The sequence below is a fragment of the Vicugna pacos genome, chromosome X (genome assembly GCF_048564905.1).
Source record: "Vicugna pacos chromosome X, VicPac4, whole genome shotgun sequence".
NCBI classification, from domain to species: Eukaryota; Metazoa; Chordata; class Mammalia; order Artiodactyla; family Camelidae; genus Vicugna; species Vicugna pacos.
Window position 1 is genome coordinate 82,303,082 of NC_133023.1, and position 22,312 is coordinate 82,325,393.

General features: G+C 38.6%; 1 protein-coding gene across 4 annotated transcripts in view; it reads right to left on the reverse strand.

Moving 5' to 3' along the window:
• Positions 1–22,312, reverse strand: part of KLHL13 (kelch like family member 13) — a 159,928-nt gene that overhangs the window by 61,211 nt on the left and 76,405 nt on the right. The window contains exons 1-2 of one of the 4 annotated variants that reach the window (XM_072955702.1): positions 7,197–7,258; positions 5,424–5,489 (exon numbers count right to left, since the gene is read on the reverse strand). The exons of the other annotated variants lie outside the window; for them this stretch is intronic. Of the exons in view, the coding sequence (XP_072811803.1) occupies positions 5,424–5,489; positions 7,197–7,237 (107 nt within the window). The 5' untranslated portion in view covers positions 7,238–7,258. Of the gene's footprint in view, positions 1–5,423; positions 5,490–7,196; positions 7,259–22,312 lie in introns of those variants that run through there. 4 annotated transcript variants of the gene reach the window in all.

The following is a 22,312-nucleotide window of genomic DNA, read 5'->3' on the forward strand; positions in this document are numbered from 1 at the left end:
CAGGAAACTGAATATCAAATGCATTAAACATTTCTTACTAGATACTCAGATATGTCCCCTTGCTGAGATCAAAATGGAAAATCCCAGATGTTTCTCAAAGACAGCTACTTTGGAAAGTCATTATCCCATCTTTTATAAGCACCTTCACTCAAGTCAACTTCCTTAACAGAACTATGTGGATCCATATAGTCTCACAAAGAATTTACATAGATTATTGTCACCATGACCATGCCTTGGATTAATAAGGTACCTATCTCCTTCACAATGCAAACAAGTAGAAAAACACAAATGTTGTGCAGGCACATACTCACACACAAGTGTGTGTACATGCATAGAAAATTCCTCAGGCTGTGATGGCACAAGTCATGTGAAGGGAAGTACTCTTTCCATCTTTGACATTTCCAAAGGAAAATCAGGGTACTAAAGGTTTGTTTGTTGCGGGGAGGTCAGGTACAGAACAGCAATAAGAGGACTTGGTGAGTTGATAAGACAGGAAACAATAGGTAAGGGGAACAAAGAAGAAAAAGGTATGGTAAGGTAATGACTGGCTGGAGGGAGAATGGAAAGTCAGAATGAGAGTGGTTCCTGATGTTTATGTAGCACCTGTTACAACTGGGGGTCAGGTGACTAGGTCATGGGGCTAGGACAGGAGTTGGGGTAGGAGGGACTGAGCAGACAACAAGAAAAATCCAATTGTTGGAGACCCAATGACCCACAGATTCTGACTACTCAATCTCACTACAGCTGAAAAAAGGATCTGCACTGAATGAGAAATTCAGGTGCTCTTGCCCTTTCTTCTTCCTTCTGTTAATCTGTGCTGAGTTGGGTCTTTTTTGGGGGGAAGGGGGGTGCTACCCTTGAGTTCTTCATTCATATGATTCCCAAGTCCATATGCCCCAGTAAGTCTTTATACATCTTCGACATGCATCAACTAAATTAATTGTTAAGTATTCCCATCTATTAAAAAAAATGCCTTAAACCCCAAATCAAAGTGTTCCAAGATACTGGGAGGGATAGTGGTGGAAAGCGATGATTTTTACATATATACTATTCAGATGCCTGAGTTTGCACTACTACTTTTAAATTGTTTGAAAAAAGCCATTTAGACAGTTTATGATCATCAAATAGGGATAACGTATCCAGTGCTCCACCCCCTGTGCTCCAGCCTTGCTTCTTTGTCTGCCTAAGATGCCCTCCCCAAATTCCTGCTCCTCCTTCAAGAAGGAATCCCTGAATCCTTGTATCTTCCTAATTAATCACTATTCCTGGCACATGGGAAAGCACTCAGTAAGTATGTGTTGATTAAACTGAAAGAGAAGTTTTTATAAGCGGAGGAGCAATTAAATAAGAATTGTGTGTTGAAGCCAGGATATATCCTGAAAGATTTTTTAAATGTTGTTATTGATTCCACTATCACTAAAAGCAGAGTTCAGGTAAAAGGAATAGTCATCTGTTAACATAATGGTTTTAGGCTATAGAGTCCTTAAAAGAAAAAAATTAAATATACACATTAACTTGTTAAAAATAAATATATGTTGAAGAAACTCACCCAGGATACATGCTTTCTTAAATAAAATAACGGCATCACTTATAGTGATGATGGTTTTGCTCTACTGAAAAATCTCTGCTCTCACCTCAAATAATAATAATTTATGTTTAGTCTTCTCTGAACAACTTCTTAAGTATCTCTTGGTATTACATTTGGTAAGTAAATAGCCAGACTATTGTCAGAGTTTTTGATGTATTTGTATATTAAACCCACAAATTTATCAAAGTAAAAGGCCATTTAAAATGTACAGTGTTACTAAAAGAAAACATAAGAATATGGCTCTACTGACTAAAAATATATGCATATAAAGCTTTTCAAATAGTTTTGTTACTTTGTTTTATTTTGGTGATATCAAATATAGAAGCAAAACTACAAAATTTGCAATGATGACAATGTAATAAGAAATATTACAATCTTAATTTTTATAAATCCTGAACTATGTTCACAAGAGTAAACAATTTCTAATAATGTTTATCTATAATGGCTGAAAAACTTTTAAAATAATAAGCACATCATATATCCAATTTCAAAAGGCATGCCAATTAAAGAAAGTCAACAGTTGCTATATTATACATTCTTCCAGAAATACTTCTATTTTTATAAAAATCTGAGTTACTGAAAGACCTTTAGAAAAATACATTAAGATGTTTTCCTCAATATCCCAATTAAAATTAATGAAATAATACTACTACCTTAAAAAATCATATTTATATCCTTTTATCCAGAGTTACTATAAGATTCCCATGTGCCCTATAAATGCTATAGCCAAAAGTGAGATTTAGACAATTACCTAGTTGTTCCATCTCTTCTTCTCCTTGAGTATTTGTAAATCTTGTTTACAAATTCCTAGAGTAATCACAATAGTATTTTGCTAACTAGAAGCAAACACTTTCGTGAAAAGCTAATCCTAATGATTCATTAAGATTATACACCATCACTTAAATTTTCCATGAAAAAGTGCCTGTTAAATTCAATTGCTTTAATTTTACTTTTACCATTTCCCAGGCCTAACCATTAAAATTTAAATTTCCTATACAAATATCCATATAAACTATTATTGTCTAAAAATAAAAGGTTTTAGCTATATAATGAATGAACTTCAACCCTGAACCTTGTGATCCACTGCCATGACAGGGGGTCCAATAGTTTTCTTAAAGGTATAATTTAGAGTTATAGTATCCGCCTACTATGGTGGTCTCAAAAGAGACTTAGCAACCAGTTCAATACCTCTATTTTCATGACTATTCTGAGATCCTTCTCATTTTCCAATTCAGAATTCTTCTCTTGGGTGACTTTTAGTTCTAAAGATTTTTTTCTTAAAAAAAAAGGAGGGGAGGAGGTATAGAAACATTTATAATGAGAGATGCCAGATATATGGTAGTAAGTCTAAATTACAGAAACCAGTGTGCAATTTAAAATTGCTATGCCTGAAAAACATATTTAGCAATTCGATGAAAATCCTATGATGTAAGACATCATTAACTCATGTTATATAAAGTGTTCATGTGTTACGAACTAATGACACATTATTTTAGAATTATGTCTAGCTTCATTACTTGGATGTAACGGGTGTCCAATTGGGCAAAATTCTTTCTTTTCCTTTCTCTCTTTAGTTAGCTCTATTACTAACTAACGTTAATACGATTCTGATTCGAGGGAATGAAAAACAGAATTCCTCCTCTAGGTTGACCCTAGGTTTTAGCTAGATGCAATTTAAATTTGGGTTTCCTGACTGCTTTCTCAGTCTGTCTACTTCAGCTAGTACTTCAGAACCACTTCATGTCTTCAAAATCAAATATATGTTTTAAATAATCAGTTATTTTGCATGGAATTCTGAAGCTACATGACACTTGAGTAAAATACATCTTCCCTTTAGCTAGCATATATTTATTCATTCATTCCTTATTCAGCCTGATCTAAGTCAGAGACACTGTTGAGCATTTTTATGAGTCTTCCACTACAGGGTCTGGCCATTTGGTTTAAATTTGTATGATACTGCTCAATCAGTAAACAAAAATATTTATGTTTAGAGATTTCCAGAATCACCCGTTTTTGAGATTCAGATTTGTAAAGCACAGAACAGCATAACTTGTACTCCATAGAGGGCTGAAGCGGCAGCAAGATTGAGCTTAAACTGATACTCTAAACAGGGAACAGGCATTAGCAAATTGATTAACTGGGACCATATTTTCACATTTGTCAATTAAAATGCATTTGTTGGAGGTGGGGGGGTCTAGCTCAGTAGTAGAGTGCGTGCTTGGTGTGGACGAGGTCCTGGGTTCAATCCCCAGTGCTTCCATTAAGGGGGAAAAAATACATTTGTTTATACTGAGGCCTCTTTAGTATATTAGCCATTACTAACAGGGTAAGATAGACTCCTTGAAAGTCACAAATACCAAAATCGATCAACTCACTATGCCAAGCCCAAAACCTGAAGAGAAGAGGTGCTTGCTGAATTAGCTCAACCGTCAATTAGCAATGAGGAGTTATGACTTTGCTGGTGGTTACACGTATATTAAAGAACACAGTTCCTGGGCCACAAATCCCTTAAAATTTGATCAGGCAGACTGCATATTCACATATGCAACATGAGTTAGGAGAAATACATGGCTACCGGAAAGCCTTCACTATCCAGAATCCTACACAGCCTAGCGTTGTAGCCAGTTTTTAAAAATTAAATTTAAATTTGAAACAACTGGGATAGGTTAACTCTTAAAAATACCAAAACTCACATGTTTTTCACCAGGTACTGGCAGTCTTTCTGCCCTTTACCTTCTTCGAGTCTAAAAAGACACAAGCCTCACAGTCCCCATAACGCACAACAGCTCTTGTGATACGCCTCCAATGTAGACATGGCAATGGGTGAAGCCAGAGCTGTCACTCCTCACCCCTGCACGACTCCTGTCCCCACATGTGCTGACATGGAACTTGGATGCTATACAGAGAAAAGGGGCTCTTTTCTTTACCTTCCGATACATATACCAAAGCAAAGTCCTATACCTTGATGGCAGATGCTCTCAAACTTTAGTATGCATAAGCATCAATGAGGCTGAATACTGAAAACGTACAAATCTGGAAGTGAGAACCAGTACTCTGCATTTTAAACAAGCACTCCAGCTGATTTTCAGGCTTAGTCTACTACACTTGGAGAAACCCTGCGTTAAAGTCGAGGTCGCTCACCCCCACTCAAGATGACCCTCGCCAGAGTGAGACTGTTTTCTCTCAGCACATCAGCTTTGGCTGCTCACCACTAGTTGTCAATCCGCACCGTCCAGAGCCATTATCTTGCCCTCCCACACTCCAGATCCTTCCAGGTCTGGGAGAATCTGAAAGCAAGTCTCCAGCTGGCTGACAGATACAGAGGCAGACAAACAGACACATGTAATGTGGGAAACTGTGAAGGACAGCAATTGGAAAGCAAAGGTAGCATAAATTAGACTGACTGTGCAACCCAGAGTAGAAGTTCAAAACTTGTTTCAAACTTTTCGATGAGGAAGGATGTAGAAGAGGACAGAGCTGGGCACCTGTGGTCTGGCTGTAGCTCTGCCACCAACCAGCTTCGCAACCTCCGGTGTCATCTTCCTCGTCCGGAAAATAGGGAAGATGCCACTTTCCTTGCCAGACTCCCAAAAATGTTATGAAAACCAACTGAAATTGTGTTTGTGAACACACATCAAGAACTATCAAGCACAATTCCATGACACGTGGTGTTTTTTTAAACGAAATTTTTTTGGTCTTAATAAACACTGTACCCTAAAGGTTATTGAAAGTTTCCTTGATGACTGAATGTCTTCTAGTACCTCAGGGTCTTTTTTTATGAAAATAAATTCTCATTGACAAAAAGGTAGAGGAAAATGCAGACCCTTGGACATACCCTGAAGTTGATTTTTTGAATATATCCTTGAAATCGGCTTGTTTTAAAGATAATTGCCTCCGTCTCCTGAAAGTGGAGTGCAAAAAAAAAAAAATCTGGTTAATTGTGCTTTTATTGTACTTAGGTTCAAATTTTTCAAAGCATACTGTGCAACTATTTTATCTGTAAATTAATAAACCATAGTTATAAATCCTGAACAGTTAAGACCACACAGAACAATTTTAAAATACATAAATTAACTTAAAAAAAAAAAACAACCCTTAACTAGCAAGCCATAAGATTCTATTTGTTTTTAGAAGCTCTCTTACTGTTTCAGAAAGTCTGGAATAAAGATTGACATTAAATACAACGTTTATTGGCAGCTGATCTAAAAGACTAAACTAGGCAAATTTGGACACAAGGAAACACTTTTCCAGTAAATATATACTCAGCCTTGGAATGCCTTGTCATTTTCTAGCTTTTTAAGCCTGAAGTTCCATTCTTTGCTGATATACTGTTTTCCCATAAAAACCCGAAAGCAAATGACACACATTACAGGCTTTCAGAGAACAGATGGCTAATGTTCTTCTAGGTTCATTTACGACAAATTTTCTTATTTTCATACTGCTTGTAATTAATAAAAACATATAAATAGATGTGTTGTCTCCTAACCAGAAGATTTTGTTTTTGTGAAGTTCTGTCAATATAGCTAACTCCTTTGGGCTAATACAAAAGGCAATGCTGAACAGACATACTTCTGGTACTGTCTCAGGAATGCAGTTTTAAAAATAGGGACTACTACAGAAGCACTGCAGTAGATGCTGGCAACAGTCAACTCTCTTAAAAAATTAAAGTATGCTGGCAGCTGTTTGAGGAGCTCTACCACAAAATTCAATTTATTTACATGTACTTCATTTATCTTGTTATTAGCTTATAGAAAGTGAATTTTACTAACCATTACCCTTATCTAACTTCTTCAAAATAACACTTTTGGTATTTTTCTGGGTCATCTCACAAGCACTATTGCATTATTAAAGTCACAACTAAATCTAAGTCATAGTCTAACAGTATCTTTAAAAAGAGCTTGGCAGAAACCTTATCCAGAATGTTATCCAACACCTAATGACTTCTTTCTTATGCAAAAGGTAGGTAGCAAGTATTTTATTTCTTTTTTAGAATGATAAATTCAAAACAGCATCTCCTTAATGGCAATACTATTTCAAAGTCTACTTTTACTATACACGTACATTATTTTTGAATCACAAAAAGCTACTATGGGTTAAATTCATATTTGTCATGTATTAGCAATAAGCTTCACCCAGCAAATAACAATTACATTTTTTTTTGCTTAAAAATACATTAAAGTATCTTTAAATACAGCTTGTTTTATATTCGTATTAATATTATTCCTTTCCTTTGTGTATTTAAGAAGAATCTGGTGTGCCACCTTCTGGTAAATGAGTGAAATTATGTATCTCCACACAAGTCACTATTCTTTATTTTAACTTTTAAAAAATACATATATTTCTTAACCTGTATTACATTTAAGCTACATAAATACATCTACATCACAGTCTGAAATAAAGTAAAATTTCCTTCCTGATTTTTTTCAAAAATCAAGCCTTGTACACGCTTCCTATGATTTTTCCATGGTTACCAATATGTCTCCTGAATTCTACAATACATATAAAATTGATTTTTGTCCACCGCTTCCTAGCCACATATGAAAACAACAGGCTTGCTATTTTAATGAATAAGTAACAGCAGTAAACAAAGGAAAAGAAGGTCTCTTACCAATAAGCCCATTTTTCTCTTAAGGTTTGAACTCTCATCATTTGTCATGTTCTTGTGGCTCCCTCTCTCATCAAATTCTCTGGAGTTTTAAAGTTGAGAGCTGTGATGCACAGCTAAGCTCTGCTACACAGTAGCGCACCCCAGTGCATCTGCCTGGTATCGCACCTCACAGCTGTAGCTCCCAACAGCAGAAACGAGCTTTATGCATTCAAAATCTATGCGCTGCACACCTTCCCTTGATAGGAAATTGTAGTCAGCCTGGTTGAACTATTTATATTTCATATCTTAACTCCTGATCAGATACGAAGATCAGAACCTCATGAATCTCGAGCTTAGTGACAGTAAACCGAACAGTAACAGTGTGTTCATCTTCAGAGCAGAGGTGGGGTGAGGCAAAGACTGACACCAGGAGATGTGACTGAGGGAAAACAAGACACGTTTATCTTACGATTTCAAGGGTTACTGTCCTGTTATTTGTTATATTACCTTAAATCTTTATTATCTTTAACTCTTCCCTCTCTACTACGTCCCTAGTAGCCAATCATTAAGTCTTCTCTTTTATTCTTCACCAATTTTCCAGGCATCTACTCCCTACTGTTTATTTGTTTTTTAAACAAATGAACTACTTCAAAGAAATGCATCTAACTGGTCTCTCTGCATCTCCCATCTTGAATCCAGCAATCACACAGCTTCTAGATGACTCTCTTAAAATCCAACTATACGTGACGTAAATTCAATGTTCAGTAAATATTTTGTTCAACAAATATTTGTCAGGAACTTGCTACATGTTAGGTAGGTACTCTGCTGGGTGATACGGATGTGAAGGTGAATAAGACACAGTCCCGAGCTCTCGGGAAGCTTCTAGTTGAGGGAGGGAAGCAAACGTGTACTCTGACAGCACAATATATGGTGATATGGTGTAGAAGCTTTAACAGTACAAGCCCAGGATTCTACAGCAACAGAGGAACAGTGACAAGAGTGCTGCAACTGAGGCTGAAGAATGAGGACTTCACCAGGTGGACTCTAGAAGAAACAGTGTGCGCAGACGCACGGAGGTCTCGGGGTTACAACATGCTGGGAGAATCAGAAAAGTCTTCAATATAAATGGAAGGACTTTATGGTGTTCAGGGGAATGCATTTTAAGATATACAGAAACCAAAGCACAGAAGACCTCATATGCCAGCAAAGAAGTTTAGATTTTACCCTGTGAGCTAAGAGAAGCCATTTCTTGAATGAATAGCTCACTCAAGGAATTAATCAAACAACTGTAGCCAACACTCAGAACTCACTACCAGACTTCCCATTCTGTATCTCTCCAGCTTGCTTTGTCCTTTCTCTCCTTTGCTCTCAAAGTCCTCCTGCAGGAAATTCCTTCCCCTCTCCACTTTTCTAAACTCAATTCATCCTTCTAGATCCAACTCCAATTGCATTCTTTTCTGTGATGTCTTCCATGGTAATCTGAGTCTCCAGTTTTTAAATGTTCCTCCAACACATGGATGATGCATTCTTCCTAATGTTTAGCACACAATGGTCAAGAAACATTTTGGACCCTTTAACTAGAAAGTGAAGCAAGATGGCATGGAGATGACGCTCAGGCAAAAGTCAGAACATGAGGGTAAGTGGCCTAAGAAAGCAAACCTCCTCAGACTTCACCCCACACACTGATCTCAGGAACTTTCCTCACCACTCTCAAGCCTAAAAAGAAAAGGATGTGGATTTAAGGGAAGTGGATCTGTATTGGGCAGCGATGCTGCGTTACTGTGCAACATTGTCGGCTACATACATCTCAGCTCTAGTTCAAAACATTCGGAGAATTAATAAGAAATGGATACCAACAGAAGAGCTGAACGATGGAGCTTTTTGGGAAAAAAAGAGCTGAAAGGAGGGTGGGGGAAGAAGGAGGGGAGGGCTGTGACTGGGTTTACTACCTGCAGTAAAACAAGAGAATTCACCTGATGGTCCATACCATAAACCAAAAGAATTCATGAGGGCCACAGAAACAGATGGGAGAGTGAAGGGAGGGGGGTGGATCCAGGTGGTTTCGAATCTTATGAAGTATTAAGGGAAAAGATCCTAGTGTAACAAGGGGGTGTGTTAAAAAAGGGATAATAGTGTCAGCCCTGAGATTAATCTAGGACAAAAAGCTTTACCAGAGAAACACGTCCTGGGGTGTAAATACTTCGTGTGCTCTCCCCGTGGAACCACGGTCCACGATGCTCAGTGTCAAGTTCTCAGACAAGCTTTCGTTGAAGCTGGCATTTCGCATCCAGTTTTGTCTTATCCTTTTTATGTGTGCATCATCTCTTAGGTTTATGCAATGATGCAAAAACCACAGTTCTTTCTTTTATGTAGACAATAAAAAATCTTTTCATCTTCCTCGACCACTTTATGTTAAATTGGGTTAAGAGGATTCTGCCAATAATTTCAAAAAGCAGTTAATACTTGAAAATATCCTCTCAATGACTTGAAAATGCCCCAGATAAAAGCTGTCTACACCTTCTTTCTTGTTTATTGATTGCCAAAACTGACCACTTTCCTTACTACTCACTTGTAAGGAAAAAAATTCAAATACAGAAATAAATGAAGAATGTGATTTTGGATGTGCACCACACTTTTCTCAAGAAATCTTCAAAAAAGGGCAGTACTTAGAGGACATAAAAATGATTTAATCCATTGGGTCTTCAGAAGAATGTTTTAAAACTATGTGTCAATGGTACCACAGACTTTAAAATGAAGAGAAAATAAGCGAGACCATTTCATCATTTAGTTTTGTGGAAAACAAAACAGTTGCTAGAGTATTTCCCTCGAGCCGGGCAGATAAAAAGCAATAATCATTTTATATTCTACTTTGAACTAGAATAGGTATTTTATCTAAATTCACATGAACTAGCTCATCTAGAAGTTGTAAAAGGAGAAAAGGGAGTAATAACCGCCTCCCAGTAGTCCACAGTAAGTCTTACGTTATTTGTGATGACAGTGTCTATGTTAAACGAGTATAAATAATTCACTTACATTCCATTGAAAATAGTGTCATCATGTCATCTTGTGCCTAGCAGTACTCTTCTCCATTCTTCTGGCCTAGGTAAGGTGTCCCAGAGCAGGATGAGATGAGTGGTTTACAGAGTTTTCTGTCTTGCAGAAATATTCTTAGATGACGGACTTTGAGAACCATGGATCTAAAGAAGGGGTGGTTGGGGATATTTACATTGGGAGCAATTGCTCATATTCCCATAGCCCAGAAGTGCATGTTTCAGGTAAGTTATCTCATTCCAGTAGTTTTATCACTCAATCTAATGGGAAAGGTGGGGACAAAGGGAAAAAAAATGAATTAAGTGTCTTTTCCTGTTACCAATAACTCTGCCTGTACTGTCACTGGATTAGGAAAAATGGAAAAGGGAGTAGAAGGCCATAGTTCCAAAACCTCCCATTCCTAATTAAATGAGGCACAACCCTCTTATATATTCCTAAAACGTAACAAAACTCAGGTCAGACCACTATATAGTAACACAACTGATTCAGGGTAAGCCATCAGTAATTCAAACTACCTAATAGATGTCAACTATTCAAGGTTGACTATGAAATGTAACAACTCATGTCTTACCAACATCAGTCTTGAATCCATTACTATTTAATAGTTATAGTGAGAATTGGAAAGAAGCTAAGTTATACATGGTGGACCACTGGGAAGAAAGAAATTTATCATGTTTGTTTGTTTGTTTGGTGTGGGGGGGAGGTTATTAGATTTATTTATTTGTTTATTTATTTATTTTTAATGGAGGTACTGGAGATTGAACCCAGGACCTCCTGCATGCTAGTCATTTGCTCTACCACTGAGCTATACCCTCCCCTGCAATCATGTTAAGTTTGGAAACACAGACATAAGCTAGATAACATTCCAGTCAGAAGGGCAGACATATGGAGTTAATAAAGAGGTAAGAATACTTCTATTTGTCAATTACTTTTCAACCTACTTTTCCTATCCAGATACTCCACAAAGTATTTTACTTAATTTAAGCGTTAAGTGACAGCCTCAGCCAGTAGAATTCCAACTAAAAAAAGTTTATCAGACCTTTTACTTTCTAAGAGTCTCATTTTCATTTTCACCCCAACTCTGAGGTAGGCGATGCAGATGTGAACATTCCCATTTTACCGGTGAAGAAGCAGTTATTAGATGATTTGACTCGAGGGACATGGCTGCTAAGACAACTGAAAAACAAGAATTTAGGTCCTCTGAAATCTAATTCGGTCTTTATCAATCATCTCTGTATTGTATTAATATTCATTTTAGGGGGAAGAAAAAGACAAACATTACTCCTAAACATCATGAAAAAGGGGAAAAAAGGGTCTTCTCAAACTGGTCGTGGGGAAGTAAATAGTCAGAGGAAGGGAAGACTAGGTCATTAAGGTACAGGATGCTATACAATTGAAGTTGCAGAATGATCAACGTACATCCATGTCAGAAATACCTCCCCAATGCCAATTCCCAGAGCTCCCTCTTATCAATCAATTAGCAATTTCTTGGCATAGACCTGAAATGTGCCATAGTCTCTCACACCCCAGTGGTCTTGCATATGATATTCTCTCCATTTAGAATTCCTGGCCCTCCTTGTCTACCAAAGCCAATTTCTACTCATACTTAAGTGACCAAGCATACCTCCTTCCAGGAGACCTTTCCTCACATCCCTTAGCAGACTCCGGTGCTAGGTTTTCTAAACTCCCATGGCACTTAGAACATTACAGATCCTGCCACTTTGGATTATAACTGTTTCTATAAACTATATATACTATATAAACAAATAGTCTCTCTCTCTATATATATACTATAAACACCTGAGAGTTGTGGCTGGATCTTTCTTATGGCTTTACTATACATAACTCAGTGCCTTTCTTATGGCTTTATTATACATAACTCAGTTATATATAACTCATATAATAACCCCACCATAGGAGGCAATCTTGGTGAAATCAAGTCAGCACAGAGAAGTTCTTCTTGCCTCCAAAAGGAAGCTCGGTTTTCAGATGATAATTAAGCAGGAAACCATGAAAGGGTCTTATACTTCTCAAGGGGTTCAGAACAAGCCTCCCCCAAATGTACCACTTTTGTATGAGGATACTTTGAGCTAAAGGCGATCAAGACTTGCAAGCTCAAGAGAAACCTCCCCCCACCCCCCTTTAACTACCTAGAAGAATTTAAATTGGGGGTCTTTTCCAAAATTAGTTATTACCAGAGATAAATTTTATCTGAGTGGCCCATCTATATGTCAGAGCAAACACCTAATTACCCAACATCTGCTTTTCTTACAGTCCTGTTGTTGCAGGAAAATGGGGCACAAGGGGATGGTTATGTCCCAGGTCTTAGGCGAGTGAGTCCATGGAATGGGCTGCCAAGTAAGGGTCCTTGGATTTGTGCAGGAAAGAATTTAAGAGCAAGCCATAGAAAAGTGAAAGCAAGTTTATTTAGAGAGATACATACTCCACAGACAGAGTGCAGTCCATTTCAGGAAGGAGAGTGGCCAGGGGGTGGGGGGTGGTTAGTTTTTATGGGCTGGGTAATTTCATATGCTAAAAGGTGGGAGGATTATTCCAACTATTCTGGGGAAGGAGTGAGGATTTCTGGGAACTGCTCCACCATTCACTTTTTGGCCTTTTATGGTCAGCCTTGGAACTGTCATGGCGCCTATGGGTGTGCCATTTAGCATGATAATGTATTACAGTGAGCGTATAATGAGGCTCAAGGTCTACTGGGAGTCAAATCTTTGCCACCTTGGGTCTAGTTGGATCTAACCAGTTCTTGTGATATCCTCAATGGCTGAGTCATTCTTTTAATGAATGAATGCCCTGCCCCCTTCCCTCTGGTCTCACTGTGAATGACCCTCCTGTCCTTGGAAATCCCAGGCCCCTATCCCATTCCTTAGCTCAGGATGGCATATATACCTCTCATTTTATCTTTCTGTCTTTGAACCTCTCATATATGTGGAATTCCCATAGATACAAAATTAAATTTGATTTTCTCCTGTAAATCTGTCACACGTCAATTTAATTCTTAGATCATCCAGAAGAACCTAGAATGCTAGTGGAAAGTTTTTTTCTCCTCCTCCACATTTTCTAAACCAAGATGTGAATGGTAAGAAATAAATAAAAGGTAACAATTGCAAATGGTATACCTAAATGACGCCTTTTAATGTTTGTGTGATAGACACTGTGCGTGCCTAGCAGGGTGCCCAGGATAGTAAGTATACAACAACTTTATAATTGATGTGCAGACAAAAACAATAATTGCCTGCCATTTCAGTAAACAATGAATGTTGCCCTCCATCAAGCCATCAGCCATGGTAGCACTAAGACAGTGTACCCTGAGGGGATTCAGGATGGAGAAAAACAGGATACTGGCCCTAGATAGTTCAGATGCATTTGTGAGGAGTAACTTCAATGAGCCGAGATTCTTGCATCTTCCTATACATAGAAAAGCACTAAAATCATTAACTTGAGATGTCTGTTTTTTGTGATTAGTAGTTATCTTTTGATGTTTGACTACATGTTTGTTTGTCTTCCCAGCAAAAACTCCTATATATCCTGGCTCCTGGGTGACCTCTTTGGAACAGTTCCTCAGAGCTATCTGAGAGGCTGTCTCTCAGGCTACAGTCCTCAGTATGTTTCCTGAATAAAATAGGACTGCATGTTTTTCTTCAGTTGACAGGTGGATGGAGGGGTGGATGGCTCAATAAGTGACTGATGAAGTGAACTGAACAAAGGAAACAGCTACAATAAAGAAGGGAAATGCCAGTTATCATTTGTCTAAGTAAAGACAGTATTGGTAAAGCTAGAAACCAAGAAAATGTGTTTCATTGGCTTGTCACCACCTAGACCAATGAACATTGAAAAATGAAAAAGGGTCTCATTTCTACAGACTGCTAATTGAAAAGGATAAAAGCATATTCTTTATAAACTGTTACATCCTATTAAATTATTGTAACCAGTGATGATGAAAGAGTAAATCACAAAATCCAATTTTGACAATAACAGTTCCACTAGATTGAACAAAAAAAATAAAATAGTGGATTCAACCAAGCAAGCCATTGCACATCACCAATAACTAGTAACTCAAAAGGTATGGTGAGCAGTCAAGAGTAAAATACAGAAATGAAGCACAGGAAGGCCAATGCCAACGAGCCCCTGTAACTTTCAAAAGAGAGAAAAATATACATATTTGATTAAACACTTACAAAACTTCCCTTCCAATATGAGAATTATAATTTAGGTTTGAGGAAATGTCTCAAAACCCCTTCTCACTCCATTTCTCGGCCTCCCCCTTTATGCAACTGGCAGAGTAGAAATGGCAAGGATATTAACATACTGAACAATATAAAGAATAAAAGACAATGCAGTTCCCCATAGGGAAGAGCCTATTCACAAGGTTTAACATATGCAGAGGGTTGCGGAGAGGGGTGGTGGCTTCTGCAGCTGTGAGGGCTCACTGATGCGGATCATTAACCACTATCTTCAGTGTGTTCTGGGGTATGGTTAGAAAGGCTAGAGGAAATATAGTGTCTAAGTTCCTATGCACTAGTTGGAAATACAAGAATCATAAAAGCCTATAGGATCCTGAATCCTAAAAGAAAGATTGGCTCAGAAGCCATAGAGAACAGTTGGACAGCAAGGGAGACTGCCACTGACAGTTAAAGGATTAAGTCCCAGAATAATGAAAAATCAGCAGCAAAAAATAGGATTCTATATTAACCAATCACACAACAGCCAAGAGTGAATTCGACATGCCATCTTTTCTAATCCAAAATGTGTAATTAATTATGCCTTTCCTTATTGCTTTCATCATCTCAACCTTCCTTGACTCTTTATTTGTGTGAATGTTGACTCCACTTTCAAGTTCCCCTCAACCCCAGACCCACCTTATTTATTCAACCCCACTTCCCATTATAAGCCATCCCAGATTTGCACACAACTGGGAAAACACAGATCTTGCTTACCCAGAACTGCCATGGGAATTATATTTTTTTCTTTAAAATTTCACCTTATAGTTTCTATGGATTCAAGAGAATCCACACAAAGTGTTACACAGAAGACAGCCTGGGGGAGGGAGGCAGAGTGGAAAGGGAAATTAGCAGAGGCTTTCCTTGTCTCTATCTTCTACAGTGCCAGCTCTCCCTCCCAGAAACTTTCTCTCCAACTCTTGTGCCTACTCCCTCCCTCCTTCCCTCCCTCCCTCTCTCTGTTTGCTCTGTACTATTGCCAGAAATTCCAGCAATTACAGGTTCATTTTAGCTAAAAAGAAGTCTGTTGAAACTGCACCAAGTACAGCTGCCAGGAAGAGGTGGCTATCAGTTGTTGCCACCTTGGTGATCTGAATGAGTTCAGTCAAATTTCTTCAACTAGCAAAGAGCTGCTGCCCTCAGGGGATGGGGAAGGCTGGTGGTGAGAGGGAGCCTTCTGGAATCCTGGCAACCTTGGGTGGGGTGCTATTTGAAGGAAGTTAGCAGGAGGGGGCCTTGTCGCTGGAGAAACTTCACTAGATAGAGAAAGAGAAACTGAGATTAGATAGAACAACAAAGCTCAATTTCCAGCACCACTGTGTCTTCAAGCCCAGCATCCACCATGCCTTTCCTGACCCCCTGTCCCCGGGCCCTGCAGCCCAGGCTAATACTGGCCATGGGATAGGTCAGCTACTTAAGTCAGTTAAATACAATATTTTGGGCAGGGCCAGAAACCTCACTGTAATGTACATGATGTATCCTGTCCAAAATATGATCTGTAAATAAACCTTTAGAATTCATGCTCTTGATAGATAGGAAGGTACTTATACTTTTCAACATATAACTCCTCCCCCTCCCTCAATATACACACCCTCGGCAAGTGGTCTCTTCTATTTTGGAGATGCTGAATTTTCCTCCCACCATCCGTTTAATTCATGAAACAATACCCTTGGCTAGGCTGGAGCCTCTCCTCTGTTCACACAAGTTCTGCCTGTTCTTAAGTTGCAAATCAAGCTCCACCCTTTTGAAGCCTAATTTGATCCTCTGACACTCTCCAACACTCCTAGAGGAGAATGTCTTCACCTCTAGACTCCAGTTGCTCTCACCTCAGCCTTAGAAATAAAGACTATAAGCTAACTTTTCACAAACAAAGGCAATACATTCACCACCCTCACCCCACCTCCCCTCAAACAATTAACAAGCATCTACCTTAGTTGTGTTTAGGCTGGAAGTTCAAACCTGAGTCAGCCCAGTTCCTCACAACCCTAAAGGTGGTCACAGCCCAGGGAACATCAAGCACACCATACGATGTGGGACGCATGACAGTGGAGGTGTGCTCAAGGCGACATGAACGCATGTGGGGAGCCTGAACGGCGGAGAATCAGGCCAGTTTCAGACGTGACACCTGAGCTGTGTTTTTAAGAATCAGCAGCAATTCCTCAGGCAGTCAAGTGACACAGAGGGGATGGTGAGGACAGAGAGAGGCAAAACTAGTTAAGGCAAAACTGCAATTGTGACAATATAAAGTGTTAAACTAAAGCAGTTAGTAGGGGACATTTACAACAAGTTTTTGGGAGACAACAGACAGGACTTACTAATCAGAGATGATGATAATGGCTAACATTTGTCGATCAGTTACCATGTGCTAAACAGTGTTACAAATGCTTTACTCACAAAATCATTCAATTTCGCTTTACTACGAGCTTATTATGTAGGTACAATTAATATCCCATTTTACAGAAGAGAAAACTAAGGAATAGAACAATCAAGTGATATGATCGAAGTTATACAGTGAGCAAATGCTGGAACTGGAATTTGACTCCAGACAGTCCAGCTCCAGAGGCCACTGCTTAAGCTCTGTATCCATTATGCTTAAATGTGAGATTGCTAGGGAGAGGGGAGCCCAGGGCTGAGAGAAAATGGGAGAGTAAGAAAGAGCCACAGCTATGGAACTTGAACACATTGTCTGTTGCATTTATTCATTATTTCTACTCCTTGTATCTAATGTCAAAAGCACGCCTCTGCTCCCTATCCCCCTATATAGTCTAGCATTTTCTTCAGTGGGACTGGTAATCCAACAGGTACCTAGTCTTGATCTCAGCCTGTTTTTAGTTTTTGCACTTGGCACATTCAGTCTCTTCCTAAAATTATTTACAGATATGGCTTACCCCCTCTGTTAGGCTGAAAGTATCCAACACAAAAAACACATCTTATTCACCTTTGATGAACAGCATCCAGTATCTAATATGTATTCAATAAAAATTAATTGGCTTGAAAACAGAATAATAATGATTATTTTTTAAAAATTTTTTATTGATTTATAGTCATTTTACAATGTTGTGCCAATTCCAGTGTAGAGCACAATTTTTCAGTTATACATGAAATAATGATTCTTAAAGTTTTCTATTCTTCAGTCATCAGTGAATAGCCTTCGTTTATCATCTCAATATTACCTTTATTATTTATTTTTTTCTTTAAATCAACCCTTTAAAATGTGCATTTATCTTAAAAGGGAAACTTACACTTATTACTGCAAATGGGAAACTGCTATAACTTACCATAATGAGAAGGCAACTATAAAAACAGGCACAACTCCTAAGACAAGACATGCCTGCTTGTACACAAACTCATTCTATTCCCCACGCAGTACCACACGCACCACGCTACGGGGTAGAGTGAGGTTTTTTTCTCTTGAAGGGAAATTCACATATGATAAAATTAGCAATTTTAAATTGAACAATTCAGTGGCAATTAGTGCCTTCCGAACGTTGGGCAACCACAACTTCTATCTTGACCCAAAATATTTTCATTTGCCCCAACATAAAAACCCATACCCAATAAGCAGCTGCTGCTGATTCTCCCCTGCCCACAGCCACTGGCCACCACCAATATGCATTCTGTCTCAACGGATTTATCTGTTTTGATATTTCATGGAAATGGAATCCTACACTATGTGACCCTTTGTGCCAAGCTTCCCTCACTGAGCGTAATGTTGTGGGGGTTCACCACAATGTGTAGAGTACCAGTACTTCATTTCTGTTTATGGCTAAATATCACACTGTCCGTATACACCACAAAACGTGTATCCACTCATCTGTCAACGGACATTTGAGCTATTTCCATCTTTCGGCTCTTGTGAATAGCGCTGCTGTGAACATGCAGGTACATGCATTTGTTTGCCTACCCACTTTCCTTTCTCTTAGATATATACCCAGGGGTGGAATTTCTGGGTCATAAGGTAATTCTATGTTTCACTTTTTGAGGAACCCCTGGGGTAGGTTTTATACAGGACAGTCTTTTGTGTTTCAAAATAACATGTGGAATTAAAGGATTTCACACCAAAATGTGTATCTCCAAACATATGACATGTAAGGCAAGAGGTTCATTCTTATCTCGCTTACGAAAACACAAGTTTCCAAAAATTTTCATCATATTTGTGTGATAGCTGTTTTCTTTGCAGTTGGACCTTTCACATCAGCAGCAGATGGTTCAGGCAATTAGTCAATTAGGTCTTCATATATGAAGATACGTGACTGATTTCATCAAAATCATGCCCTAATATTAGCATTTCCTTCACAGTCTGGCACCTTTACACTTAAAAAATTCCACTATACCCACTGATCCATGTTAGTTCAGCAACAAAATAGAAAACCACCACCAACAAAAAAACAGAGCACAGGCTTGATTTACAATGACATATCCTACAAATACTTCGTAGATTTAAAAATTACCATTTTCTGGATGTAAAGTGTTGCTCTCTCCTTGAAAAGACCGCAGCCATGCATTCCCGGGCATGCCTGAGCATGGCGAGTAATTCAGTTGGTCTGGATGAGATGCTGTTACCTGCTCTAGTCTTGACTTCACCAATAATATCCATGAAATCACAAGTGTGATACACCAGGCTTTTTTTTCATCATAAGCATTACAACAAACAACAAGCCTATTCAAATTGAAAGTGTAAGTCTGTGTGCCGCCTGTCATCTTTATACTGCCAGTAGCACGCAGGCCAGATTTCAGAAAACACTGATCTCACATGAGCTGTTTTTTAAAACTGCACATGCTATGCTCACATATTATGTTTGCCAAATAAATATGAAGTTGCCATCTTGCCTGCAAACTGACAAAGAACAAACGTACAAATCAACACAAAGAAATTCAAAACTGAAGAAGAGCTTTCTAATAAATCTGAAGACTTACACCCCTTGACTTCCTAAGAGAAAGGTGAAGTATCTTTGGTGGGAATCTTGCAGAATCCAAGCCGTGAGGGCTAGTGTTTTCTGGAAGAACTCACAGTCACTTGCACTTTGCAACATCTTCCACTGGGAGATGCACTCACCCTGTGATTTGACATAATACTTTGCATTCAAAGAGCACCCATCTCTAAATTAAATAGTACGCTACATTTCCTCCCATAGTCAACCATATCATCCCTTAGAATGCACTACACCCACTGACACACTATCTACTGGCAAACAAGACAGAATAATTCTTAAACATATCATTTCCCTTTTTCAATGTAGAGATTATCATGGAGAATCTTTCTATTTATTCTTGTTCTCAGGTGAAAGCATTTAACCAATTTTTCAAATGTTAGTATCCATGGATATATACAAAAACAGAATATATCTGAAGAGCTGCATAAAAAGTAGAATTTTCTATCTTGAAGACCTTTACTGCCACTGACTGCCCACCTAAAAGTGGAGGGGAGTTTCAATTAAAAAACAAAACAAATGAACAAAAAACTGTCTCCAAGCCAAATATTTTGAAAATAAGTCTAAGACATAATAAAACAATTTAAGAATAAACGTAAAGATTAAAGATGATAATACATGTAAGGTGCTTAGCACAAGGCCCATCTGTGTCACAGTAATTTAACAAATGGCAGTTTAGATCCTTCAAGATCAGGTGGTTCTCCTTATTCCTTGGAACTAAACCACAAATCCTCAGGCCACAATTAAATTATAATTTCAGGGTCCCCATAATCCTATTTGTTCGCCTATTTTGGCACCCAGCACATTCTGCCTCATCTAATAATTATAGGCATTTATATATGTTTTATTAGGTTGCAAGCACCCCTGAAGGCTCCTGAAAGCTTGTAAAAGAAAATGCAACTGAAAAATGAAAAACGTGGAAGACAAAACCATTTAATAAATGCAAATAATATCACCTTGCTCTTGTATGATGCCTACTAATTACAAAGCATGTTCACATCCTTGATTTCATTAATCTATGATCTTTTATTATCTTTGCTTCACCAAGAAGGAAATTGAGACACAGGGAGGTCAAGTGACAGCTTGTTAAAGGCAGAGCTGGGATTAGAAATGGAGTTTATAAAGGCGAAGAGGGAGAGAAAGGGATGAGAGTAACTAACAGCAAAGGCGAGGGCCGGGGAGAGAGAGTGGAGACATCCATGGGCACAGAGAGGCTTGAAGGGAAGAACATTTCAACTTCATGGTATTTTAAGACATTTCCCTAAAGGATTTCTGAAATGTGTAGTCTTGATTTTCTCAACTACAGACACAATAGTATCATCTCTTAAGAGTCACCCTGCAAGTGGTATAAGGTGACTCGTAGGGACATTTACTTGGTTGCGTCTGTCTAGGCCTAATCAGAAGAGAAGCCAAACACTAATCTGAACTGGGGGTTTCATAAAAAGAACTATTAACTCTGACAGGGGATTAGAATAACAGGGAATTGGCTAGTAAGAAGTGAAGAGAATTCTTAAAAATACAGGACTGTCAGGTATGAGGAACAACTACTCCCTCTAGGGCTGAGATAAAGTACCCAAGGAAGAGACTTCTCCCCCAAGGCCAGGACTCCCAGGAAGTGCCTCCCACCCAGGGCCAAGACCCAGGCCCTATACGGAGAGGACACAGTTCACCGAAGGGCAGAGAAGTTGATGTGGTGCTCATCTTTGGATTTTCTGGAAAACTGAGCCAGCTTTGGAGTTTTCCATAAATTTCAAAGATGAGCCTATCATTTGGAACATACTGGAAATGCGCCCTCTGGAAGTGCCTTACCTGAAGCACTCTGCCACAGAACTGTGTAAAGGGGTGCCAGGAAGAGCTCCTGACAATTGGGGAAGAAACTGTGCACAGAGAAGACGCCGGAGTTGCCTGAACAGTCTGCTGAGCAAGCTCGCAGGAACCAGGAGGCAAAACCCTCTCCTCCTGGTACACCCCTCCAGGATCCTCCACTAACAAAGCTTCAACGCCAAGTGGTAAAAGAAGCAAATATTCAAAGGCCTCAGGTCCATGTCCCCAGAGCAGGCAAATAGGGAGGATTTGAACCTGAGGGTCAATAAATCATAACTAGCACACTGATTAACTGAGAAATACGGTTTGTAAGCAAGTAAGAGCCAAATTACAGCAAAACTAGGTACAATAATTGTTTTACCAAGTCTACATTCTGGACAAATTTGCTAGAATAAGAATTATGCAGCTGTGTTGCTTTGACTCTATGACTTCATACTATGTAGAAGACAAGTGGATGTATACCAACTCATATCCACTTACGAGGTTTTAATTAGGTAAATATGTCTTCACAAAATTTTGAAGGCAAAGAGTATTTGACTTCTTACCTATGTAATATATCCTGCCAGGATGCTGGAGAAGAGAACCATAAAAGACCATGCAGAATAAAGAGGTCAAATCACCTCTCCATCCAGAAGCCAGATGGGACAATGATACATTATGAATGTGTGGCAATATATTGGAGCTATGGAATTATTCCTAAAATAACAATTTTGCATGTTAAAGTGGTCTTTATTGCCAAAGAACTTTCATAGCTGCTAACTCATTTTAAACTTGTAAGATGGAAATTGTTAGCCCATTTGATGGACAGAAACATAAACTACAAATACCAAAAATTCATCAGTTAATCTAAATTCACATAGCTATTTGCTATTTCTCTTTCTCAACAGAGACCGACCTACAGGGTCTAAAGTACACTTATCTCTTTGGCCAAACAAATGCATCCAAGAGGTTCTTTCAGGCGAGAAACAATCTGTATCAGAGAATCCCAACTGATCGCTGGCAATTGTGGGTGGTTTTCTCTTGCTCCATTCTCCTCAAACTGGTACAAAATAAACTTAATTTCAATTTACTTTGATTGAAAGCATATTTAAGGAAT